This window comes from Schistocerca nitens, chromosome 7 (genome assembly GCF_023898315.1).
Source record: "Schistocerca nitens isolate TAMUIC-IGC-003100 chromosome 7, iqSchNite1.1, whole genome shotgun sequence".
Classification (NCBI taxonomy): Eukaryota; Metazoa; Arthropoda; class Insecta; order Orthoptera; family Acrididae; genus Schistocerca; species Schistocerca nitens.
The window spans coordinates 606553209-606566031 of NC_064620.1; the positions used below are offsets into that span (position 1 = coordinate 606553209).

General features: G+C 46.9%; 1 protein-coding gene across 3 annotated transcripts in view; it reads right to left on the minus strand.

Annotated features, from left to right (window-relative positions):
• LOC126194917 (protein mothers against dpp) overlaps positions 1 to 12823 on the minus strand; it is a 232239-nt gene that overhangs the window by 99865 nt on the left and 119551 nt on the right. For all 3 annotated transcript variants that reach the window (XM_049933292.1, XM_049933290.1, XM_049933291.1), the window contains one exon: positions 3268 to 3508. In XM_049933292.1, the coding sequence (XP_049789249.1) occupies positions 3268 to 3508 (241 nt within the window). The remainder of the gene's footprint in view (positions 1 to 3267; positions 3509 to 12823) is intronic.

Genomic DNA, 12823 nt, shown 5'->3' on the forward strand with positions numbered 1-12823 from the left:
CCACGGGCGCCACCCAGCCGCAGCAATAGCCACCCGGCAGGATGTCCATTGCCGGGAGTCCTGATGCCCCAGGGAGACAGGCATCTACTCCTTGGCATACGTGGGGAGTTAACGGCGCAGGCATCAGTAGAGCGATCCCTGTGTTGTCAGGGGGCTACAACCAAGAGGGTACATGGCGGCCCCACCACAACGGACTGGCTACCACGCTGGATCTTAGGTGCAAAACTGTCCAAGGTCGTCGTCGCAGTTAAAAGAAACACTGCAGAGTGCAGCGTGGGAATCGCACCCAGGGACGTATCCTCGCCCAAGAGATGGAAAACGAGCGGGACACCATTGCAACGACGAAAAAGCCGGCTAAAGGTCTCAATGCACGACGGATACAGTGCACCATGTAAGGCGCCCTTCCCCAATTGGCTCGCTCTTCGGAATAATTTAGAAAGATGGAGGTCAAACCCGAGAGGGGACCATCACATAAGGCCAAAACATTTGAGACTCCTTTTAGTCGCCTCTTACGACAGGCAGGAACACCGCGGGCCTATTCTTACCCCCGAACCCGCGGGGGGACCAGGTGAATCTGATGGAATCAAAGGAGTTGAGGTAGGAGAGGAAATTCTGGAGTTCTTCTGCACTGTGAGTCCAGATTATGAAGATGTCATCAATAAATCTGTACCAAACTTTGGGTTGGCAGGCCTGGGTAACCAAGAAGGCTTCCTCTAAGCGACCCATGAATAGGTTGGCGTACGAGGGGGCCATCCTGGTACCCATGGCTGTTCCCTTTAATTGTTGTTCTGTCTGGCATTCAAAAGTGAAGAAGTTGTGGGTCAGGATGAAGCTGCCTAAGGTAATGAGGAAAGAGGTTTTAGGTAGGGTGGCAGGTGATCGGCGTGAAAGGAAGTGCTCCATCGCAGCGAGGCCCTGGACGTGCGGAATATTTGTGTATAAGGAAGTGGCATCAATGGTTACAAGGATGGTTTCCGGGGGTAATAGATTGGGTAAGGATTCCAGGCGTTCGAGAAAGTGGTTGGTGTCTTTGATGAAGGATGGGAGACTGCATGTAATGTGTTGAAGGTGTTGATCTACGTAGGCAGAGATACGTTCTGTGGGGGCTGGGTAACCAGCTACAATGGGGCGGCCGGGATAATTGGGTATGTGAATTTTAGGAAGAAGGTAGAAGGTAGGGGTTCGGGGTGTCGGTGGGGTCAGGAGGTTGATGGAGTCAGGTGAAAGGTTTTGTAGGGGGCCTAAGGGTCTGAGGATTCCTTGGAGCTCCGCCTGGACATCAGGAATGGGATTACCTTGGCAAACTTTGTATGTGGTGTTTTCTGAAAGCTGACGCAGTCCCTCAGCCACATACTCCCGACGATCAAGTACCACGGTCGTGGAACCCTTGTTCGCCGGAAGAATGACGATGGATCGGTCAGCCTTCAGATCACGGATAGTTTGGGCTTCAGCAGTGGTGATGTTGGGAGTAGGATTAAGGTTTTTTAAGAAGGATTGAGAAGCAAGGCTGGAAGTCAGAAATTCCTGGAAGGTTTGGAGAGGGTGATTTTGAGGAAGAGGAGGTGGGTCCCGCTATGACGGAGGACGGAACTGTTCCAGGCAGGGTTCAATTTGGATAGTGTCTTGGGGAGTTGGATCATTAGGAGTAGCATTAGGATCATTTTTCTTCGTGGCAAAGTCCCGGAAACAGCCCTCGTCAAAGATTTACTGTCCTACACTCGTACTCTCTGCTGGAAATATCAACTCCTTTGGTTCCATCAGATTCACCTGGTCCTACTCCAAATCCCATGCCACTTTCCTTGACGGTGACCTCCATCTGTCCAACGGCCAGCTTCACACGTCCGTCCACATCAAACCCAACAAGCAACAGTACCTCCATTATGACAGCTGCCACCCATTCCACATCAAATGGTCCCTTCCCTACAGCCTAGGTCTTCGTGGCAGACGAATCTGCTCCAGTCAGGAATCCCTGAACCATTACACCAACAACCTGAAAACAGCTTTCGCATCCCGCAACTACCCTCCCGACCTGATACAGAAGCAAATAACCAGAGCCACTTCCTCATCACCTCAAGCCCAGAACCTCCCACAGAAGAACCACAAAAGTGCCCCACTTGTGACAGGATACTTTCCGGGACTGGATGAGACTCTGAATGTGGCTCTCCAGCAGGGACACGACTTCCTCAAATCCTGCCCTGAAATGAGATCCATCCTTCATGAAATCCTGCCCACTCCACCAAGAGTGTCTTTCCGCCGTCCACCTAACCTTCGTAACCAGTTAGTTCATCCCTATGAAATCCCCAAACCACCTTCCCTACCCTCTGGCTCCTACCCTTGTAACCGCCCCCGGTGTAAAACCTGTCCCATGCACCCTTCCACCACCACCTACTCCAGTCCTGTAACCCAGAAGGTGTACACGATCAAAGGCAGAGCCATGTGTGAAAGCACCCACGTGATTTACCAACTGACCTGCCTGCACTGTGAAGCTGTCTATGTGGGAATGACCAGCAACAAACTGTCCACTCGCATGAATGGACACAGGCAGACAGTGTTTGTTGGTAATGAGGATCACCCTGTGGCTAAACATGCCTTGGTGCATGGCCAGCACATCTTGGCACAGCGTTACACCGTCCGGGTTATTGGTTATCTGGATACTTCCCACTAACAGCAACCTGTCAGAACGGAGATGGGAACTTGCCCTTCAGTATATCCTCTCTTCTCGTTATCCGCCAGGCCTCAACCTCCGCTAATTTCAAGTTGTCGCCGCTCATACTTCACCTGTAATGAACATCTTTGCCTCTGTACTTCTGCCTCGACTGACATCTCTGCCAAATCTCTTTGCCTTTACAAATATCTGCTTGTGTCTGTGTATGTGTGGTTGGATATGGGTGTGTGTGCGAGTGTATACCTGTCCCCCCCCCCCCCCGCCCCCCAAGATAAGTCTTTCCGCTCCCGGGATTGGAATGACTCCTTACCCTCTCCCTTAAAACCCACATCCTTTCGTCTTTCCCTCGCCTTCCCTCTTTCCTGACGAAGCAACCATTGGTTGTGAAAGCTAGAATTTTGTGTGTATGATTGTGTTTGTTTGTGTGTCTATCGACCTACCAGCGCTTTCGTATGGTAAGTTACATCATCTTTGTTATGTTGCTGCTGTCCCTCTCATCAGTAGCTTTTTCAACAATGCACAAGATTTTACTTATTCATTTATATAACATCTGAGGTACTCATTCTCTAATTTCATGTTTAGTATTTATAACATAGACTTACCTTATAGTACACATTTTTGTTAGTTCATACACTGCTTCAAAGCCATGGTTCACACTCTGCGACAGTAACTGTGCAAATTCTTGATTGTTGAATATCTTAAGAGAACAACTGGGTGGTATTTTGCACACTGTACTCGGATGAAATCCATGATGGTGATTACAGTTCCGTGACTGTACAAAAATGGCACTGTCAGATTTATTTTGAGCATACACTTCACCTCCAATATAAACTAACTGAACACCTGGAACAAAAGAATTATCATTATTACAACTCTCGCATAATGATAAAGAACACACAAATTGTTCTACAGATTTCACTCTTATACTGAATCAAGACATGGTTTCTATAATTCATGCACTCGAACATCCAGTTTCTTTCTGCTCCCCCCCCCCCCCCCCCCCCTCCTCCAGCCTAATAACTTGTCATCACAACATTAATCAGACAGTGTTATTCAAAAAGTTATACAAGTCTTAGCTACCACAACAGAGTCAGAAATCATAGGCTGCTACTCTCCATAGACATGATACATTGAACTGGAGACAGCCATGATAAAAAGACTTGTCACATATAAGCTTTCAGTCAAAGCCTTCTTCTGAAAAGAAAAACGCACATCATATTTACACAAGCAAGCATCCACTCCCCCCCCCCCCCCACTGACACACACACACACACACACACACACACACACACACACACACACACCAAAGCCCTGATGAAGGATGTGGTTCAGTTGCTGCAGTCCAGGGTGGTACTGGGTGACAAAGGGGGGCACTCATGTGTAGCTTGTTCTTGGCAGTGGTGGGAGGGTTGGGCAAGTGTGGGGATATGCACAGGGAATCTATTTGTTGACTAAAACTAGAGAATGGTGCCTGTCTGTGGAGGTCTTTGTGAAACCTTCAGTATACTGGGCAAGGGAGCTCCTGCTACTGAAGATACCCCATCCCCAGACAGCCCGGCTGTATGGGAGTGAGTTTTTTGGCGTGCAAGGGATGACAGCTGTCAAAATGCAGGTACTGTTTGTGGGTTTAATGTGAACAGAGGTGCACATGGATCCTTCAGAGAGGTGAATGTCAATTTCCAGCAAAGTAGCACACTGGATTGAGGAGGACCATGTGAAGTGAATGGGAGAGAAGGTGAAGGACTGAGGGTAGGGTGTCCTGACCCTGATTTCAGGTAATGGAAATATCACCAATCAATCTGAACCAGACCAGAGGTTTCGAGGTTTGGGAGGCTATGAAGGTTTCCTCTAGACCGACATAAATATGTTGACTTGGAGGGGGGAGGATGTCATGTGAGTGCCATGACTGTGCCATGGATTTGTTCATATGCCTTCCCTTCAAATTAGATCTAGTTTGTTTTACGATATAGGTTGTAAGGTGTATGAGGAATGAAGTAGTGAATTCCGAGTCTGAAAGACTTGGGAGAGGAAGTGTTTAATACGGGAAGTGTTGGTGTATATAGGGAAGTTATGCCAACAGTGTTGAGTAGAGGTCCACAAAGTAAAGGAGTGGGGATGGTGGGAAGTCTGTGAAATTAGCAGTTGGTATCTTTGATGTGAGAGGCTACATTTCGGACATCTGGTTGGAGGTGTTGGTCAATGAGAGCCGAAATCCTTTCAGCAGGTGTACAATAACCAGCTACAATGAGCAGCCAGCGAACCGCACAATAACCCTGGGTTCGGTGTGGGGTGGTGATGAGATGGGGTGGACTGCTGTGGCCTTCTGTGGAGTTGTGAACTACTGAGGGCTATGGCAGAATGGAGCCTCTCCATTGTTTCTAGGTCCATGGTTCAATACACAATACACCTTCTGTAACCTACTGTAGCCACATGCTCCACCCAACTGTTTTGGCCCCCTCTCTGCCCTGTCATCTCACAATTCACCTATTCTCATCCTTATTATGTGCTGCTCTCTGCAGGCACACCTGCCAATCTTTTCCCCTTCTCTATCCCTCTTAGCTCTGCTCCCCGTTTTTCTCCCTCAGCCTCACAACACTGTGCCTGAGAGCCTTGTCCCATCACATTTTCCGTGTGCTCCAGTACGCTGCACTGATCACTGATTCCTCTTCCCCACCTGTCCCTCCGATTCCTCTCCTTGCCCACACCACTCCAGATTGTTGCTGCTGCTAGATGCATTTCTGTTGTATCCTGACCAGAACAGCCAGCGATGGCAGTTGTGCGTGCCTGTGTGCGTGTTGTGCTGTCTGGTGTAAATGTGTGGGTCTTTTTTTTAAGGAGGCTTTGACTGTAGGCTTATATGTTGCAGTCTTTTCATCATGGCTGTCTGCAAATCAATGTGTCATTTTTATGGTGAGTAGCAATATATCCTTTTCATAACATTGTTGACATTCGAACCTGGACTTTTCATTGTCAGAAATTACAGTAAATTTAAATTATTTTAATGGTGCGATATAAAAACAAGAATCAGTACCTGGTACGTCAGGACACTGCTACAAGCAGGAAAGGTAGAATACATTAAAGGAGAGATGAAAAAGAATAATACAGGCCTAGAAGGAATTGCTATGTTAAAATGGAATGGACATGGAAAATTGTTGTGTGACGAGTATTCAGGATGACAAATAAAAGGAAGAAATGATGTAGGAGTGATTATCACAAGGAAAATAGTTGTGTGTGGAAAATGTAGGTGTGCAAACAAAAGAGTATTGGCTTAAAGCTACATGGAGTGCAAAAATATATATTAATTATACAAGTGTATATGTAAATTCCAGAACATGACGACCAGCTTTTACAAGAAACGTACAACATAACAGAGAAAACAATGGACAATAATCAAGGTTGGACAACTAGAATCCTGTCATGGGAAAAGGCAACAACCATAAAAGAACTATTATCTATTACATACATTTAAACTAAATTTCAAACAATTATCTCCAGAAATTAACATATTTACAATACTATAATGCAAAGAAAATTTTAAACAATCTCTTTCCCTATATTACTTCACCCTCTGTTAAAAAATTGTATAGAAGATTATACACCTTACATCTTGGGTTGCTGCACGAGTTTTAACTTCTGCCAGTAAAGAATTTCCAGAGGACATAAGAGTGTGAGTGCGAGTGTGAATGTATGTGGTGTGTGTGTGTGTGTGTGTGTGTGTGTGCGTGTGTGCGTGCACGCTCGCACATGTGTGTGTGTGTGTGTGTGTGTGTGTGTGTGTGTGTGTGTGTGCGTGCACGCTCGCACATGTGCGTGTGCATGTTTGGAGCTTGCATGCACTCAACACCGAGGTTATCAGCACCCTTACACATATTAAAAGAAATTAATTTGGAGAAAATGACTAAAATTGTTGTCTTACAGTGAAGAGAAAGCATATAAAATGACAAGCATTCACTCACTCCTACCTCACTTGGATTCACTCACACAATCACTCATCTCACACGAGTTAAGACAATGGAGAAAGAGTGAAAGGTGTGACACATGGGACATTTTTTTTCTTTTTTATTTTTTTTTAATTTTTTCTTTTGTGTGTGTGTGTGTGTGTGTGTGGTTTTAGGGCGCACAACTACAGTGGTCATTAGCGCCCAGACTAAATTATGAATGCACTGTGAGGCACAATGTTAAAACAGCAACTAAAAAGGACAACACTATAAAAGGCACATTAACAGGCAAGGGATTAAAAGAAAACAGCATAATCAAATGTCCTTAGACAGGTTTGTCAAGTGGATAAAACGAAGAATGTGAGCAGCTAAAATTTCATCCAGAGTACATGGCAGGCCAAGATCAATGCGCAGTGTATTAAAATTTGAACAGGACATTAAAATGTGGTGTAATGTCAGCAATTGCCCACATGGGCAGAACGGCGCTGGCGCAGCCGTCAGCAGATGGCGGTGGCTGATCCGACAGTGTCCAATCCGTAACCGGGCCAAAACAACCTACTCCCACCGAGAAGGGCGTGAAGAGGTCATCTAAGCCGTGGGGAGAGGTTTCAAGGCCCGAAGCTCGTTTTCAGTAAGTGTAGACCAATCAGCATGCCACAGCGATAAAATGCGCTGACAAATGACCCTGCTAAAATCAGATGAAGGCACACAACAAGAAGCTGTCCGAGACTGGAGGACCGCAGCCTTGGCCGCGGCATCTCCAGCTTCGTTCCCAGGGATAACGACATGGCCAGGAACCCACATAAGGGTAACCGGAGAACCGTCATCCACCAGCTGCTGAAGAGAGCGTTGGATCTGGTGCTCAGGGAATCAGAGCAGATGACATAAGCAGAATGTCGGTGGTGGCGGATGTAAAGAACAGCCTGATAGAGGGCAAATAGCTCAGCTGTGAAGACCGAACAATGGCCATGGAGCCCCAGTATTTGAAACTGTGTGCCTCGATAATAAAAGAACACCTGACACCGTCATTGGTCTTACAGCCATCTGTATAAATGAAGATCGTTTAATGAACTTCGAACGAAGTTTGACAAACCGCGAGCGGTATACCAAAGCTGGGGTAACCTCCTTTGGGAGCAAGCCGAGGTCAAGGTGAACGCGAACCGGAGCCTGGAGCCAAGGTGGCGTTTGGCTCTCACCCACTCTAAAGGTTGCAGGGAGTGGAAAATCAAGTTGCTGAAGGAGGCGACGAAAGCGAACTCCCGTATTGACGGTCGAGAGAGTCGTCAAAAAAGGAATGATAAGACGTGTGGTCGGGCATTGATAATAGCCGACAGGCATACCAACAAAGCAGTATATCGCGCCGGTAGGTTAGTGGCAATTCACTGGCTTCAGCATGAAGGCTCTCGACGGGACTAGTATAAAATGCTCCGATCACAAGTTGTAACCCCCAATGTTGTATAGAGTTGAGGCAGCGTAAGATGAACGGCCGTGCAGAGGAGTATACAAAGCTCCCATAATCCAGCTTTGAGCGGACGATCGACTGATATAGGCAAAGTAGGATGGTTCGATCCGCTCCCCACGATGTAGCGCTGAGAACACAGAGGACATTTAGGGAACAGGTACAACGGGCAGCCAAATGTGACACATGTGGAGACCAGCTAAGTTTTCTGTCAAATGTAAGACCTAAAAATTTTGTCACCTCCACAAATGGGAGAGTAATGGGACCAAGATGTAGGGATGGTGGGAGAAACTCTTTGTAGTGCCAGAAGTTAATACAGACCGCCTTCTCGGCAGAAAAACGGAAGCCACTGGCGACACTCCAGGAGTGAAGACGGTCAAGACAACGCTGAAGACAGCGCTCCAGGAAACATGTACGCTGCGCACTGCAGTTGATGGTAAAATCATCCACAAAAAGGGAGCCTGATACATCAGCTGGGAGGCAATCCACTATTGGATTGATCGCTATAGCGAAGAGAGCGACGCTCAAAACTGAGCCCTGTGGCACCCCATTCTCCTGGCGAAAGGCGTTGGACAGGACAGAACCCACATGTACCCTGAACTTTCGATCCATTAAAAATGCACGAATAAAAAGAGGGAGGCAACCGCGAAGGCCCCATGTATGCACGGTGCGGAGAATGCCCGCCCTCCAACAGGTGTCATAAGACTTCTCCAAATCGAAGAACATAGCCACCGACTGGCGCTTCCGCAAGAAGTTATTCATAATGAAGGTTGACAAGGTAACCAGATGGTCAACAGCAGAGTGGCACCTACGAAATCCACATTGTACATTGGTAAGTAGGCGTCGAGATTCGAGCAGCCAAGCCAAACGAGAGTTAACCATTCGTTCCATCACCTTACAGACACAGCTGGTAAGGGAAATGGGTCGATAACTGGAAGGAAAGTGCTTGTCCTTCCCCGGCTTAGGACTCGGGACAACAATAGATTCGCACCAGCATGTGGGAACATGACCCTAAATCCAGATGTGATTGTAAGTACGAAGAAGAAAACCTTTACCCGCAGGAGAAAGGTTCTTCAGCATCTGAATATGAATAGAATCAGGCCCCAGAGCGGAGGACCATGACCAGGCAAGTGCACTTTCGATGAGGCATTATAACTTTCACGATAGCGGAAGTTAGGTGGCCTTGCCTCCTCTGCCTGTTTTCGGGGGAGGAAGGCAGGGTGGTAATGAGCAGAACTCGAAACCTCTGCGAAAAATCAGCAGAAGGCATTGGAGACATCCTCAGGGGCCACAAGAACGTCATTCGCGACCGTCAAGCCAGAAACTGGTGAGTGGACCTTAGTGCCAGATAGCCGGCGCAGGCTACCCCAGACAACAGAAGGAGTAAAACTGTTGAAGGAGATTGTGAAAGCAGCCCAGCTGGCTTTCTTGCTTTCTTTAATAACACGACGACACCGCGCACGTAATCGTTTATAATTAATACAATTTGCCATCGTAGGGTGGCGTTTAAAGGTGCGTAAACAACGTTGACGAGCACGTATAGTGACTCTACATGCTGCGGTCCACCAGGCGACCGGTACGTGACATGGAGAAGAATTAGTATGAGGGATGGAAGATTCAGCAGCATCTCGACTTCCGTGAGGTGCGCGACCTATCGCAGCTTGCGAATGTTTGATCCTGAAATGTCGCCCTGGAAGAGAAGAGCCCCCAGTCTGCGTTGGAGATGTTCCGACTGGTTGAGCATGGAGATGGGGTATGATGCAGGAGATGGATAACACAAGGCAAGTGGTCGTTCGAATACGTATCAGAAAGAGCGTACCACTCAAACCGACATGCAAGTTGGGTAGGACATATAGAGAGGTCTAAATGGGAATAGGTGTGAGTTGTGTCCGAAAGAAAAGTAGGGGCACCAGTATTGAGGCAGACAATATTGAGGTGGTTGAAAAGATCTGCTAACAGGGAGCATCTCGGGCAGGATGCTGGAGAGCCCCAAAGGAGATGGTGGGTACTGAAGTCTCCAGTCAACAAAAATGGTGCAGGTAGCTGAGCAATAATTTGCATCATGTCTGCCCTAGTAACGGCAGATGACGATGGAGTGTAAACAGTACAAATGGAAAATGTGAAAGTGGGGAGAGTAATTCGGACGGCAACTGCCTGCAGATCGGTGTGCAATGTGATGGGATCATAGTAGATATCATCCTGGACCAGCAACATAACCTCTCCATGAGCCGGAATACCTGCCACAGGGGGTAGGTCAAAACGCACAAAGGTATAGTGTGCCAAGTCAAAACAATCACATGGGTGTAGCTTCATTTCCTGGAGAGCTACTACGAGTGGACAATGCAAGCGTAGCAGCAACTTTAAGTCCTCTCGGTTGGAGTGAATGTCACGAATATTCCAATGAAGAAGTGCCATCGTGAGAAGAAAAAGAAAAAGGAGAAGCAAGAAGGGGTCACTTTGAAGGCCGCCGAGGGCCTGGCTTCGAGCGAGCACTTTCTCTTTGACCGGAATTTCCTGTATACAGAGTTCATCCTTGTAGATGGGACAGTCGCGAGAGGACGCTGCATGGTCACCCTTACAGTTCACGCAATGAGGAGACGGAGGTGGACAGTCACCCTCATGGGCGCCCCTGCCACAAGTGACGCATTTAGCCGCATTAGAACAAGACTGGCGGGTGTGGTTAAAACGCTGACACTGGTAGCAGCACGTAGGTGTCGGGACATAGGGGCGAACATGGGATTAAAACAGAAGTAAAACCATGAAACAACTAAAAGAAAGGCACAGGGAGATGTGACTGGCTGACCACTTACCAAAAAATTGGGTGAGTCAATTACCCTGTGAACACATTAACAACATCTCCCTAAATTTTAAGGAAATAAGCTAGACAAATCACAGAACCTTAAGACTCTCACTACATTTGTTCAAATGTTACTTAAAATAGAGGGCAGATTTAACGGTCTCTGCCCTCTGGTCAGAAAATAAAACACAGTCTCATAAAATATGGTGTACATTAATCTGTACAGCACAAGCACTGCACTCTCAACGGAGAAAGAAGTCATGCGTTATTAGGCTATGGCCTATGCGAAGAGGAGGACCTCGTCCTGTCATTGTGGCTGGAGGACTGTGTTGTGACCTTTACTAAATGGAGTTGACTGTCTGGCATTTTCAGCCACTCATCCTCCCATTGACACAAGACTTTGTACCTCAACAGTGAGGCTATAGCACACAGGGGGATGGCACCCTGAAGTAACTGAGGATCACAACATGCCTCCTTGGCTGCTAGATCTGCCCTTTCATTCCCCACAATACCAATGTGCCCTGGCTCTCAGCAAAAAGATACCTCCTTTCCCATCTGTTGTAGTTGGATGGTGTCCTGTATATTCTGGACTACTTTATTTGCTGGTTAAAAGTGTTTAGAGAGTGAAGGCACTTACAGAATTAGAAGAGGCAAGGCCCATCTCATCTGCTCCAGTACCTGCAAGATCAATTTTATTTCTGCATCAAAGACAGTTAAAGTCTTGAGGCAGTTAGACCTTGAGGACATGATCAGGGAAAACAACAGAGCAAACAATGGAGTCCCCCCGTTTCAATCCATCCGTAAAGACAGCAATAGAGTTGTGGTACTCATTTAAAAAAAGTCATAAAATAGTGCGTTAAAAACAGAAACAGGAGTGCAATTTCTCCTGTACTACACCAAATCTAAAAATTACTCTGGGCCTCCATGGAACCAGGAAACCAGATGGATAACACCCTGGTTTTGGGGTTTTATTTGCTCCACTCCAAGTGACTCCAGCACATGTCACATGCAGATCCCAAATGGCCTTGTTGCTCGTGGATGATTGGAGAAAAGGCATTCCAGATGTGGACGAGCAACATTATGGCACACAGGTGAATTCAGAGCTGCGAGGAACTTACTTGCCTCAGGGAGCATGAGTAGTTGCCATCAGATTGTAAGTGACTCTTCACCAGCCTCAGCACAGAGATTGAGTGTTGGGCTGGTCCTCTAAGCACCTGTGACCAGCCTTATCCCCTCATTGAGGACAGCATCAATGATCTTCAAATAAGAAGGCCTCACCGATCCATACACCATGCAGCCATATCTGTCCACAAATGGACAAAAGCCGTACAAAAACAGAGCAGTTGTGCCCTGTCAGCCCACAATATTCAGTGTCTTCTGGGTCCTGGCTTAAGTCCCTTCGGTGTGGCAACCATGACAATTTGGAGTTAACAATGAGTACCAGAAACCTCATTGATTCTCCAAAATGTACAATGGTGTCCCTCATACACACATCAGGCAAATTAAAAATATAACGAGAATGATTAAAATGAAAACACACACACACACACACACACACACACACACACACACACACACACACACTTATCTGCAGAAAACTGAAAATCTGTCTTTGCAGGCCACTCCTCTAACCTAGGCACTGTAAATTGCAACTGACAGCTCACAGTTGCAACACTGGAGGAGGAACAGGAAACAGCAAAATTGTCCACAAATAAAGAGCACTTACAGGACTCCTTACCATACATGTGATGCTCTTTATGGGTATGGCAAAGAGGGTAATGCGTAAAACATTGCCCTGAGGAACACCATTCTCCTGCTCAATACAATCAGACAGCACATCATCAACTAAACACCAAAAAAGTGCTTTGACACAAAGGACCACATGGAAAAGGTCACTAAAGCCCCAGTGATGGAGTTGTACGAGAATAATGCATCTCCAAGTAGTGTCGTATGCCTTACTGATA